At 43.2% G+C, this 12,316-nt stretch overlaps 1 protein-coding gene across 4 annotated transcripts in view; it reads left to right on the top strand.

Moving 5' to 3' along the window:
- The window catches only part of tenm1 (teneurin transmembrane protein 1), a 770,685-nt gene that overhangs the window by 488,129 nt on the left and 270,240 nt on the right, over positions 1-12,316 (top strand). For all 4 annotated transcript variants that reach the window (XM_078211359.1, XM_078211358.1, XM_078211357.1 and 1 more), the window contains one exon: positions 9,706-9,944. In XM_078211359.1, coding sequence (XP_078067485.1) covers positions 9,706-9,944 — 239 coding nt within the window. The remainder of the gene's footprint in view (positions 1-9,705; positions 9,945-12,316) is intronic.

Here is a 12,316-nt window from a genome sequence, read left to right as displayed (position 1 = left end):
TTTACCCACGCTCTGACCTTTCCCACTAGCCCGACAAATTTATCCACTTCACGTATTTATTCAATTCCCTTTGAAAGTTATTACTGAACTTGCTTCCAGAACTCTTTCAGGCGCAGTGTGTTCCCAGTCATAATAAATTGCTGCATAAAAAATGTTCTCCTCTTCCTGCCTCTGGTTCTTTTGCCAATTACAGTATTTTAAAGTTGAGCCCTCTGATTACTGTCAATTCTGCCACTGGAAACTGTTTCTTCTTATTTCCTGTATGGAAATAATTCACGATTTAGAATATTGGAAAAGAAAGCAAATCAGGGATGGGGGGTTGGGGGGGGTGGGGGGGGGGGGGCTGGTGGTGGGTTAGGGCAATGGGTGGGATGGGGTGGGTTGGGGGCAATTCCTGTAGATACATCCTGCAAAAATTAAAATGCTCAAGCAATGCAATGTACATCATGAAAATATGTTGCAGGATTCTCTGGACACCAAGATGCCTAAGACGTCAGCATACTATTGACTGTTTTCCCATTAAGTACTCAGATCAGGTTTAATATTGGAATTCCAGCTAAACAGCCAGGAAGTTTAAGTATTCATCCAGCTGCCGTTGATGGAACCACACAGCTCGATGTGGCGCATGCAGAGATTGGCTGACTAACTATCAATATAATGCTCCGCGTGGGTTTGAGAAAGCAATATGCTGTGGACAAAATTCTCAGCTGCCATTTGTGCAGTCTGCTATTTGAGTCAGAGTTGCAATAATAAATTGGAATTAATTTAATTGGCATCAGTTCAGAGAGGATGAATGCACCTGGGTGTTTTGCTCTACATATCAAACCTGCAAAAGAAATTGTAAAATTTATTTTCCAAGGATGCTGTTTTAGTAAGGAAATGGCAACATAGTGGTAAAGGTACTAATGCTCTGGGGAGTTCAAAGTTTAAATTAAATGACTAAATCTGAAATAATATGCTTGTCTCACGAATAATAATCATGAAACTATTGAATAATCATAAAAATCCATCTGATTCACTGATGCTCTTCAGAAGAGGAAATCTGTCATTCTTTTCTACATGTGACTCCAACAATCATGTGGTTGACTCTTAGCTACTCTCTGAAATAGCCCGACGAGCTACTCAGTTGTATCAAACTGCTATTGATATCTAGATTGGTTAGACCACCTGGCTTTGGGCTTGGCACTAAAAACAGCAAAGACAAGCCGTGCCCAATCAACCCTGCAAAATCTTCCTCACTAAATTGTGCCAAAATCTGAAGAGCTATCCCAAAGACTAACCAGGCAACAATCTGACATATTCATGCTCACCATATCATTGTTTGCAGCCAATATCCCCGACTTCTCCGCTACCATTACTGGCAGGACAAACCCATCAGAGGTGCTTTGCAAAATTCCCTAGACATTAAGATTCCCCAGACATCAGCATATTATTGACTATTTTCCCTGGACCATTATAGAGGAGGTGGCATCATGGTGTTGTTGTTGGACTAGTAATCTAGAGAACCAGGGCAATGCAGAGTAAGACTAGGATTTGAATCCCACCAGGGCATTGAGATTGAGTTTGTTCTATTGAGTTTGAATTCCAGATCTTGACATCTCAAATTAAAAGTCTATTGATGACCATGAAACCATTGTCGATTGTCATTAAAATTAGTTCACTAAAGTTCTTTCGGAACTTGCTGTCCTTACCTGGTCGGACCTACATGTGAATGCAGATCCACAGAATTATGGTTGATTCGTTAATGCCCTTTGAAATAGCCTAGCAAGCCACTCAATTGTATTCAACTGCTTAAAAGACCTATACCTCTGGGACTGCAGAAGTTCAGGAAGGCAGCCTAACACCACCTTCTGGAAGGCAATCAGGAATGACTTTTTTTTAAAAAGAGTTCTATACAGTTAGCACCAATACTAGACTTGGAACTCCTCAGCATTGGCTCTGAAGTCCCATGAAGTCTCATGATGTCAGGTCAAATATGGAATTGAAACCTACTAAGTACCACACATCATCCTCCCTCAGCTGATGAATCTCTGCTCCACTTCCAAAAATCACTGATGGTAGTAAGGACACAAACCGTGAATGGTGGTGGACAGTTCAAAAGGTAACCAGAGGAGGAGGCTCCAAAAACATCCCCAGAACATCAGCACAAATGACAAAACATTTGCAACCGTCTTCAACCAGAAGTGATAAGTAGGTGATCCATCTCAGCCTCCTCCTGAAATCCTGAGCATCATCAGTGTCAGTGTTCAGCCTATTCAATATCAGGAAATGGTGAAAGCGCTGCAAATTAGCACATTCCCCGATAAAATTCTGGCAGTGGTACTGAAGACTTGTCAGAACTAATTTCAGAACTGTGCGATTAACCAAGTTTCTCTCATATAACTACAACACAGGCAGCTACCCAACAACGTGGGAAGTTGCCCAGGTGCGCCCTGTCCACAAAAACCAAGACAAATCCAATCCAGCTAATTATTGCCCATCAGTCTACTCTCAACTATCAGAAAAGTGATGGAAGGTATCATTTATTGTGCTATCAAACAGCACAAACTCAGCACTAACCTTCTCACCAGTCTTCGTTTTGGGTTCGGCAGGAACTCACAATTCATAACAGCCTTGGTCCAAACGTGAACAAAAGAGCTGAATTTCAGAGGTGAAATAAGAGTGAACACCCTTCACATCAAGACAGTTTTTAACCAATTGTCACATCAAGGGACTCCAGTAAAACTGAAGTCAATGGGAATCAGGAGGAAAACTCTCCACTGGTTATAACACCTAACACAAAGGAAGATGGAGGTCAATCACCTCAGCCACAGGACATCACTGCAGGAGCTTGTCATGCCAGTGCCCTGAGCGTGCAACTGTTTTCAGCTGCTTCATCAGTGACCTTCCCTCCAATATTAGGTCAGAAGTGAGGATGTTCACTAATGACTGGACAGTATTCAATCTCATTAGCAACTGCTCTTATACTGAAGTGGTCTGCACTCACATGCAATATGACCTGAACAACATTCACGTTTGGGCTAATAAGTGGCAAATATTCATGCCACACAAGTACCAGGCATCGGCAACAAGAGAGAATCTAACCATCTTCCCTTGACATTCAACTGCATAATCATTGCTAAATCTCTCACTTTCAACATCATGGGACTTATCATTGACCAGAAACTGAAGTAGCCTCGCCTAGCTAAAAGAGCAGGACAGAGGCTGGGAGGCAAAAGTGGCCAGTAGGCTAGCTAATTCTTTTTTCCCTCTTGCAGCTGGCTGAGTGCTCAGGAACAGCACTCTGAGAGCTCATAGATCATAGAAACCCTGCAGTGTAGAAGGAGGCCATTCAGCCCATCGAGTCTGCACCAACAACAATCCCACCCCAGGCCCTATCCCCACAAATTTACCCCACTAATCCCTCTAACTTACACATTCCCTGACACTAAGGGGCAATTCAGCATGGCCAATCAACCTAACCCGCACATCTTTGGACTGTGGGAGGAAACCGGAGCACGCGGAGGAAACCCACACAGACACGGGGAGAATGTGCAAACTCCACACAGACAGTGACCCAAGCCGGGAATCGAACCTGGGTCCCTGGAGCTGTGAGGCTACAGTGCTAACCACTGAGCCACTGTGCCGCCCGACGTCCAGCTCTTTGACAAACCATTGTAAAGTAACTATTCTGGGGTGTCCTTCACTCGGGATAGGGCTGGAGTAGCTAGGCCCCAATTAGCACATGTCGTAAATATGTTTATTTATAAAGTTTAGTCTAAAGATGTTAAGCTTGATGCACAAGCCCTCTCTGTCATATAATCACAGAAGGTTAAGAGTGAAGCAGTGTTCATAACTTTCTACAATTCATTTGAAGAAAAATCAATATTCATGACAAGTCTTGCCAGGGTTCTAATCCAACCTGAGAGGGATGTCCACTAAACTCAATTTACTGACATTTAGAGCCAAATTGCTCACTAAATACAACAAAGTGACAATGCCAAGGCTGTTGATATTCAGAGCCACACATCCATTTATATCCACACAGTTGTATATTAACACTGCAATCTCTTAAAATTACTTTATTGAAAATCTATATGAATCAGCTAAAGGACGATGCTATTCTGTTTTCATATATAGCAATAGCAAAATAGTAAGTGTTAACTTTATTTCAAAGTGGCCAGTTGGCATTCTTGCCTGTCAATCATAATGTCATATCACCATACATGTTGAATCGGACATGTCAGTTGAGGTCAGGGGATAGATTAGCAGCCTGTCCTTCCAGTTGGGAAAGACTTCACAGCACACACAGACACAAAAGGTAAAATGGGGAAAAAAGTAAACAAAGATTACATCTGCGTGAAGATAATGATGAGTTCCAGCTTTTTGGCTGATAAGTACTTCATGGATTTGTTCAAGAATGAAGATGGTGCATTCTGTCCTCTGAGTCAAAAGGTTGTGGACTTTATCTGTTGAGGTTACATTTCTGATGACATGTTAAACTGAAGCCCCCTCTGTTAAGTTCGGGTGGCCAGATATCCAGTTTCATACTGGACAGTCCAGTGTTTAGCTGGACTTATCAGAGTCTGGTACTGGTTTAATATCTTGTATTTTGATCCTTAGTCTACTTGGCTTAGTAGAACACCACTGGCAGGGGCTGGAGCTCATTCCTTTACTTATCTGCAGCCTTCAAATGACAGGGATCCAAATAAAAAGTTTACTCCCACCATCTTCCCCACCCCTGAATGCTTCGAACCTCTGAATGTGATCACATCAAACCCATACGTGGTGGTTATCCTGTGTTTAATGATGTCATCCCCACACTTTGCTATGGTGCCTGGTTTTGGTGGCCTCCAGTGGTGGCTATCCTATCTCAAGCAGGCATAAAAGTTTCCATTGCACCACTTCAAGGAAGAGTCGGAAAGTTCCCTCCAATGTCCTGGCCAATATTGTTCCCTCCATTAACATCAAAAATAATTGGGTCATTACCTCATTGCTGTATGTGATATCTTGCTGTGAACAATTGGCTGCCATTTTCCTACATTCCAGCAGTGACTATTCTTCATTGGCCGTAAAGCACCTTGGGACTTCCTGAATTCATGAAAGGTACTTTACAAATGCCAGTCCTTTGAAAATAAAACAAAAAATTGAAAATGAAAACATTAAAATGCTATGAAAGGATGTTAGCCAGGATATGAGAAGAGTAAAAATGCTTCAGGTGTGACCCTTTCCCAGAAATTGAATTATCAGACTGGAGAAGCTTTACATATAAAACAGACCAGAACAAGTTAAAATACGTACAGTTTTGCAAATTACTTTTGTTGAAGTTTGCAGCAGCTAGGAGGCTCCAAAGATGTTTTTACCTAGACTTTTCCAGTTTCTGTCAACTTTCTAACTCAACTATCCCCATTTAGTACCCCATAAAATCCCAGCAGAAAGCAGAAGGAGGCCATTTAGCCCATCGAGTCTGCACTGTCTCTCTGAAAGAGCATCTTAACCAGGCCCTCCCCTCCGCCCTATCCCCATAACCCCACGCATTTACAGTGGCTGCTACATCTAACCTACACACCATTGGACAGTAAGGGGCAATTTAGCCTGGCCAAACCATCGAACCTGCACATCTTTGGACTGTGGGAGGAAACTGGAGCACCCAAAGGAACCCCATGCAGACACGGGGAGAATGTGCAAATTCCACACAGGCAGTCACCCAAGGCCAGAATTGAACCTGGTGCTGTGAGACAGCAGTCCTAGCCATTGTGCCACCGTGCTGCCTCAACAACAATCGAAGTCATGAAGCAGAGGAAATTAATTCACTGCGGTTTACTGGTCTCAGAGCCCACCTCGATGGGCTGGGCTCTGAGACCAGCCCACCAGCAAGTTAGCTTCTCGAAGATCAAGACTGCCCCCGTGCATAATTGTTCGCCCGAACCCCCCCACCCCCAAGACACACCCCTGCCCGACATAAGCCCTGCCACACAACCCTCTCCTGTCACTACCCAGCAATGCTGGCCAGTGCTAGGGGCAGTGCCAGTGGGCAGTGCATAGGAAGTGTCTAGCCACGTCGGCCTGCCCTCACACCGATGTGAATGGACATTCTTACAGGGTCGGGAGGGGGAATGATTCAGGCCTAGAGGCCTAATAATTATATGCATATATATGGAAATTATGTTCCTTTTGTTGAATGTCATACTACATCACTGTGCAGGGAGAATCGCGTGACACGGTTATGCCAGCATGAGATGCAATTCGCGAGATTTTCCATTCCCATCACCGAACCTGCCCAATGAAAACAGAGCAAAAAACTCTCAGCCAATATCTTTGTTCATTACCATTGGCTCCTTTCCCTGGCCTTCAAGTCGCTCCCTGGCAACTGTCTAAGTCTGCCTATCCACATCCATGATGAGTTATTTGACACTAAAATGAGCTCCAACCACATATTTGTGCCCTCACAATGACTGCCTGTTGTATTTCCAACTCTGGAACATTGTCCAACTTCACCCTTGCCTCAGTTCATCTGCTGCTGAAACTATCATTCATGTCCTTGTTATCGCTAGTCTTGATTATTCCAACAACTTCTATTCATAAATGTGAGGCCATCCAAAGCTTTGCTGCCCATGTTCTAAAAACAAGACCTGTTCACTTACATTAGCTCCCAATTAAGCAGCAACTCAATTTTTAAAATTTACATCCTTGGTCAATCATCCCTATCCCTTCACCCCTTCCTATTTCTTCTTTTTTTATTCATTCATGGGACATGGGTGTCATTGGCTAGCCAGCATTTTATTGTCCATCCTCAGTTGCCCTTGAGAAGGTGGTGGTGAGCTCCCTTCTTGAATCGCTGCAGTCCACATGCTGTGGGTTGACCCACAATGCCGTTAGGCAGGGAATTCCAGGATTTTGACCCAGCGACTGCGTAGGAATGGTGATATATTTCCAAGTCAGGATGGTGAGTGGCTTAGAGGGGAACTTGCCGGTGGTGGTGTTCCCATGTATCTGCTGCCCATGTACTTCTAGATGAAAGTGGTTGTGGGTAATTTCCTCTAGCCCCACAAACATCTGAGATCTCTGCATTGTTCTTACAAACCTGAGTTTAAAGCTGCGATCTTACAACCTGACTTTTGGTGAGGCAAGGTGGTAAGATTGGGCAGGAGGCAAAAAATCAGGTCTGCGTCTGGTTTTTCGCCTCCCTGATTACACCGGAAAGGGCGCAAAGCTGATTTAAATATTAATGATGTCATTTGCATGTCATTAACGAGTCCTGGACCCTATCATCCAGGATTACTTACCTGTAACACCTTACCAGCCAAGGTTCTCCCCAACGAGAATCATGTATGGTTCCCACCAATGGGGACCAGACAAGATGGGCTCTCCAGGGTGATTGGAGACCATTGAAGCCTATGGGTGGTTGGGGAAGGACTGGACAGTGCCCACTGGGCATCTTGGCAGTGCTCACAGGGCACTCTGGATTGCCCACCAAGCACTGTAACTATGCCAGTGGCAGTGCAAAGAGAGTGGGCCAGAGTAGGGCAGAGCCATGACAGTGGGAGGAGATAAATGGGGAGCTCTGCCAGGGTGGGAGCACAGAGGAAACTCTGCCAGGAGGACAATCAGCAATCAAGGAGGGAGGAAACTCTGCTTGGGGGGACAATCTGCGATCAGGGAGGGAGGAAGAGAACTCTGCAGGAGATGCAATAAGTGGCGATGCCCTTGCAGGGGGGGAGGGTCCCAATGTCCATGAGGGGGCTCCCGATGCCCATGGGGAGGGGGAGGGGCCCGTTGTCCGTGGGGCAGGTGAGGTGAGGCAGCAGTACTGGGAATCGGGGCAAGCTGAGGCTCCCCAAACCACCCCACTCTCCCCTGACAAGCAAGAATAGTATCCTGGCACTATTTCTGCATTAAGTGCTGTCAGACTGCATTTTCAAACTCACCCAAAAAAAGAGTCTGAAACTCTCCCATTTTCTCGCTCATTCAGCACTTAGAATTTATTTCATAAGATCATACGCTTCGAATTTTTTCGTAAAATTCCGCCCTATGTGTGCTACCATTGATTGCAATGCCTTCAGCAGTCGAGGCTTTGAACTTCCCTCCTGATACATTCCTGTGAAACACCTTTGGACATTTTACTATGTTCAGCCTGTATAAATTTAAATTGAAGATGGCTATCTCTGGGAGAACCTTCTGTTTGTCATTGGTTGTATTTTAGTGCGGTAAAAGTTGGAATTAATTTTTGTAAGTAAAAAGTTCTGCCAGGAATGAATACAAATCGAATACTCTGACCGGAATTTTACTGTAAGGAGTCTAACAACACCAGGTTAAAGTCCAACAGGTTTATTTGGTAGCAAACGCCACTGGCTTTTGGAGTGCTGCTCCTCGAAGGAGCAGCGCTCCAAAAGCTAGTGGCGTTTGCTACCAAATAAACCTGTTGGACTTTAACCTGGTGTTGTTAGACTCCTTACTGTGTTGACCCCAGTCCAACGCCGGCATCTCCACATCGGAATTTTACCTGCATGCCCACCCCCGGAAACGGCATTCTCCGTTGGCCTCGTGCGGGATCGGACGAACCTCGGGCGGACGTGCATGTAAAATTCCACCCTCCATGTCACGTATGTTTACTTTCTCTGAATGCAAATATTTCAGATAAGAAATGGGGCAAATGTTGGATTTCATCATTTTCTCTTCGCCCCTGTTATTTATTTACTTTTGGGAGCAAGTGGGTTGTGAATTCATGTATTCTGCATTGCAGTTCCCAATATTCACATCATCCTTTAACTTAGCTGTTTGGTTAATTGTGGAAGTCCCGAAGTAGATATTTCAACAGATCTGTGATGTTACCAAAGTTAACAGAACACTGTTTTGAACAAATTATTGAATACAAATTCATCCAGGAATGTTGCACCAAAAATATAAGGTTAAACAATCAGATTCTGAAGCACAACTGACAGAAGGCCATCATTCTATCATGCCAAATAAGATTCTATCCAAAACAGTCTGTGCATTTCCTGCTATGTAACTATTGGGTAATGAAATGTAAATGTAAAACAAACATTTGGAACTCAAATGGCGATATATGTTCAACATAAACACAGTGGCACAGTTGTTAGCTCTACTAACCAGGGACCTGGATTTGATTCCCAGTTTGAATCACTGTCTGTGCGGAATCTACGCATTCTCCCCGTGTCTGCGTGGGTTTCTTCCAGGTGCTCCGGTTTCCTCCCACAGTCCGAAAGACGTGCTGGTTAGGTGTATTGGCCATGCTAAATTCTCCCTCAGTGTATCCGAACAGGCGCCAGAGTGTGGCGACAAGGTGATTTTTTCAGTAACTTCAATGCAGTGTTAATGTAAGCCTACTTGTGACACTAATAAATAAACTTTAAACTTTAAGGGAATGGTGGTTGAGGAAAAAATGGGAGTGATGTTCAAATTATGGTTGGATGCTATCACAGATGGGTTGGGCTTCCAGGCAGATGTGCTTCTGTGGAAGGAGTGACCCTACTTGTCCTTGAATTATATTCAGGCAAATCGGCAATGGCTCTAATAGCGTTACCTGAAATGGTCAAGGACTGAAAAAGATTCTCTTCAAATGCAATGTTGTTGTAGGAGAGTTCAAAGAGCATTTCTTTTCACATTGTGATCAAGGTGTTATATTGTGCAGATGGCAAACAGCAACAGTCTCCATCTTTATCTTTCTTTCAATCCTGTTTAGTCTCTTTCTCTCTTTTCCTGTAGGCATTTCCTATTTAAACCAGGATCTGGTACATCCAGTCTTTATGGTACTACCAATCCAAGCTATCCTTTGACCTCCAATACTGTTTACTCTCCACCTCCGAGACCCCTTCCTAGAAGTACCTTTTCCAGACCTGCCTTCACTTTCAACAAACCTTACAAATGCTGCAACTGGAAATGCACAGCACTGAGTGCCACAGCCATTACTGTAACACTGGCACTTCTCCTCGCTTACGTTATTGGTAAGTCTCTTCTTTAAACTCATCTGTTACTTTCCACTTCATTATTTTTTCCTTAACTACATATTACATTTTATTCTCTGCGTAAAAAATAAATTATCTTCGTTTGTATGAGAAAAAGTTAATTATTTTTATAATTGCATGGATTTGCTGAAAATATTGCAGCATTGTTCTGAAAATAACTATATTTTAAGGTTTCTGAGGTACATTCCAATTTACTGACTGTTCTTTCTCCTTTTATGCTATAATTGTTTCTTCAATTATTTTTAGCTCACTCTTCAAGTGCCAGTGGGCAATGCAAAACGTTTTCATGACACCCATCCTTGTTATAGAATCCTACAGTGCAGAAGGAGGTCATTTGGCCCATCGGGTCTGCACCATCCACAATCCCACCCAGGCCCTATCCCCTAACCCCATGCATTTACCCTAGCTAGTCCCCCTGACACTAAAGGGCAATTTAACATGGCCAATTCACCTAACCTGCACATTAGGAGGAAACCGGAGTAGCCAGAGGAAACCCACGCAGACAAGGGGAGAAAGTGCAAACTCCACACAGACAGTGACCCAAGGCGGGAATTGAACCTGGGTCTCTGGTGCTGTGAGACAGCAGTGCTAACCACTGTGCAACCGTGCCGCCCTGAAATTTGGCCCATTGAGCCTGCACTGACAACAATCCCACCCAGGCCCTATCCCCATCACCCCACGTATTTACTTTGCTAATCTCCCTGACACTAAGGGGCAATTTAGCATGGCCCATCAACCTAACCTGCACATCTTTGGACTGTGGGAAGAAACAGGAGCACCCAGAGGAAATCCACGCAGATATGGAGAGAATGTGCAAACTCCACATAGACAGTTATCTGAGGCCAGAATTGAAACCGGGTCCCTGGCGCTATGAGAGAGGGGGGCAAGGCATCCGCCTTGTTGGGGCAGATCAGAAAAGTAAATAACTACCAGAGGGATCAAAATCCTTCTCTATGTTTGGGGTCCCTCATGGTGCCTTCTTGTAATGATCATGGATTATTTGTGCCCTATATGGATTTTCCCCGGACATCAGGACAGATCCCTGACAGACTATGGCCCTTTGCCTTTCTACAAAATCTTGCAGGATAACAACAGCAGTGAAGGATGATTTTCATCAATTAGTGTGTAATCTTAAGTGTAAAAATTTTAATTACTCTTGTTATCTTTCACCAATTGCCTATTTGATAAGAAAGAACTCAATGTCATCTCTCGTTCATTGAACAGAGCAGTCAAGCAGCACAATAAATTAAGCAACTTTCTAAGTAGCTATAAAATTATAAGTTATAGACCTATTGTTTATCTGTCAATTGTGTCAGATAAAAACGATGTAAATGTTCTTGTTGAATTGAATCTCATTTTGATGTTGGAATCCTTTTTTAAAAGCCTGCCGTTGATATATATTAATGTGTGATGGGTGGAGAGAAAATATTGAATCTAAGCTGTGAGTCTAATGCAGCAATTAGACAGGCCAGCCCATATAGCATTTCAGTATAGATCAGTATTCAATTATGAATTTAATTAGTAGAACTTTTCTTGTCTCTGAAGAGTGTCTGTCCTTTAGACTGTAATGTCAGTTTACTGTAAATATTTGGCTGATTTTTTTTCCGACAGGCTCGTGCTAGTAGTTACATTAGTCCAGCTAATTGAATCAAACATTCATATCAAAGACAGCTTAGCTTTGCTAATGAATTTTATCATAGTTCTGGCACCATGCAATTTGCATGACAGGTGAGGGTTTTCTTTTAAATACAGAAATCCCTTCTGTTTAATCATCTAAGCAGGCCAATCAACAACAAAAAAACACTCTTGTTCTCTTTATTTAAGCAATCCTTCTATGCCCTTTGATGATTATTGGGATACGTTCATCGATTGCATGTCTGACCCAAATTGAACTTGAATTGGGAAAAAGAATTCAAAGTGAAAATAACTACCTAGGATGCTATTTTAATCATTTTAAATAATTGGTTGCTTTCAAGGGCGATTCCATTTTGTTGGTGAAATCTTCAAGTGATTTGTTAACAATTCGATTTTCTGGAAAGTCTCCAGTCAGTGATCAAAGCTGGTCTTAACTCTTAGATTCTATTCATGCTGTACTCTAATTTACTCAGAAATGACTGATAGTGCAGTGCTCACATCCATAGTTTCTCTGCGCTTCTGTAGTCATTCTTAGTCCCTACAGCTGACATTTAAAATCACCTAATTACCAATGCCCGATCTGCATTTTTTTCTCTGCTGTTCCTCCACTCACTGATGATGGGGGAGTGATCTGTTGGTGCCAAAGGCCCTCCAGTAATTTTCCAAAGTGTCCATTCTTAAATAAGACCAGGAAATACTCAGCAGGTTCATTCTGA

The sequence above is a fragment of the Mustelus asterias genome, chromosome 4, assembly GCF_964213995.1.
Source record: "Mustelus asterias chromosome 4, sMusAst1.hap1.1, whole genome shotgun sequence".
Taxonomy (NCBI): Eukaryota; Metazoa; Chordata; class Chondrichthyes; order Carcharhiniformes; family Triakidae; genus Mustelus; species Mustelus asterias.
The sequence above is the reverse complement of the archived record's forward strand: the minus strand, read 5'-3'. Positions and strand labels throughout refer to the sequence as shown.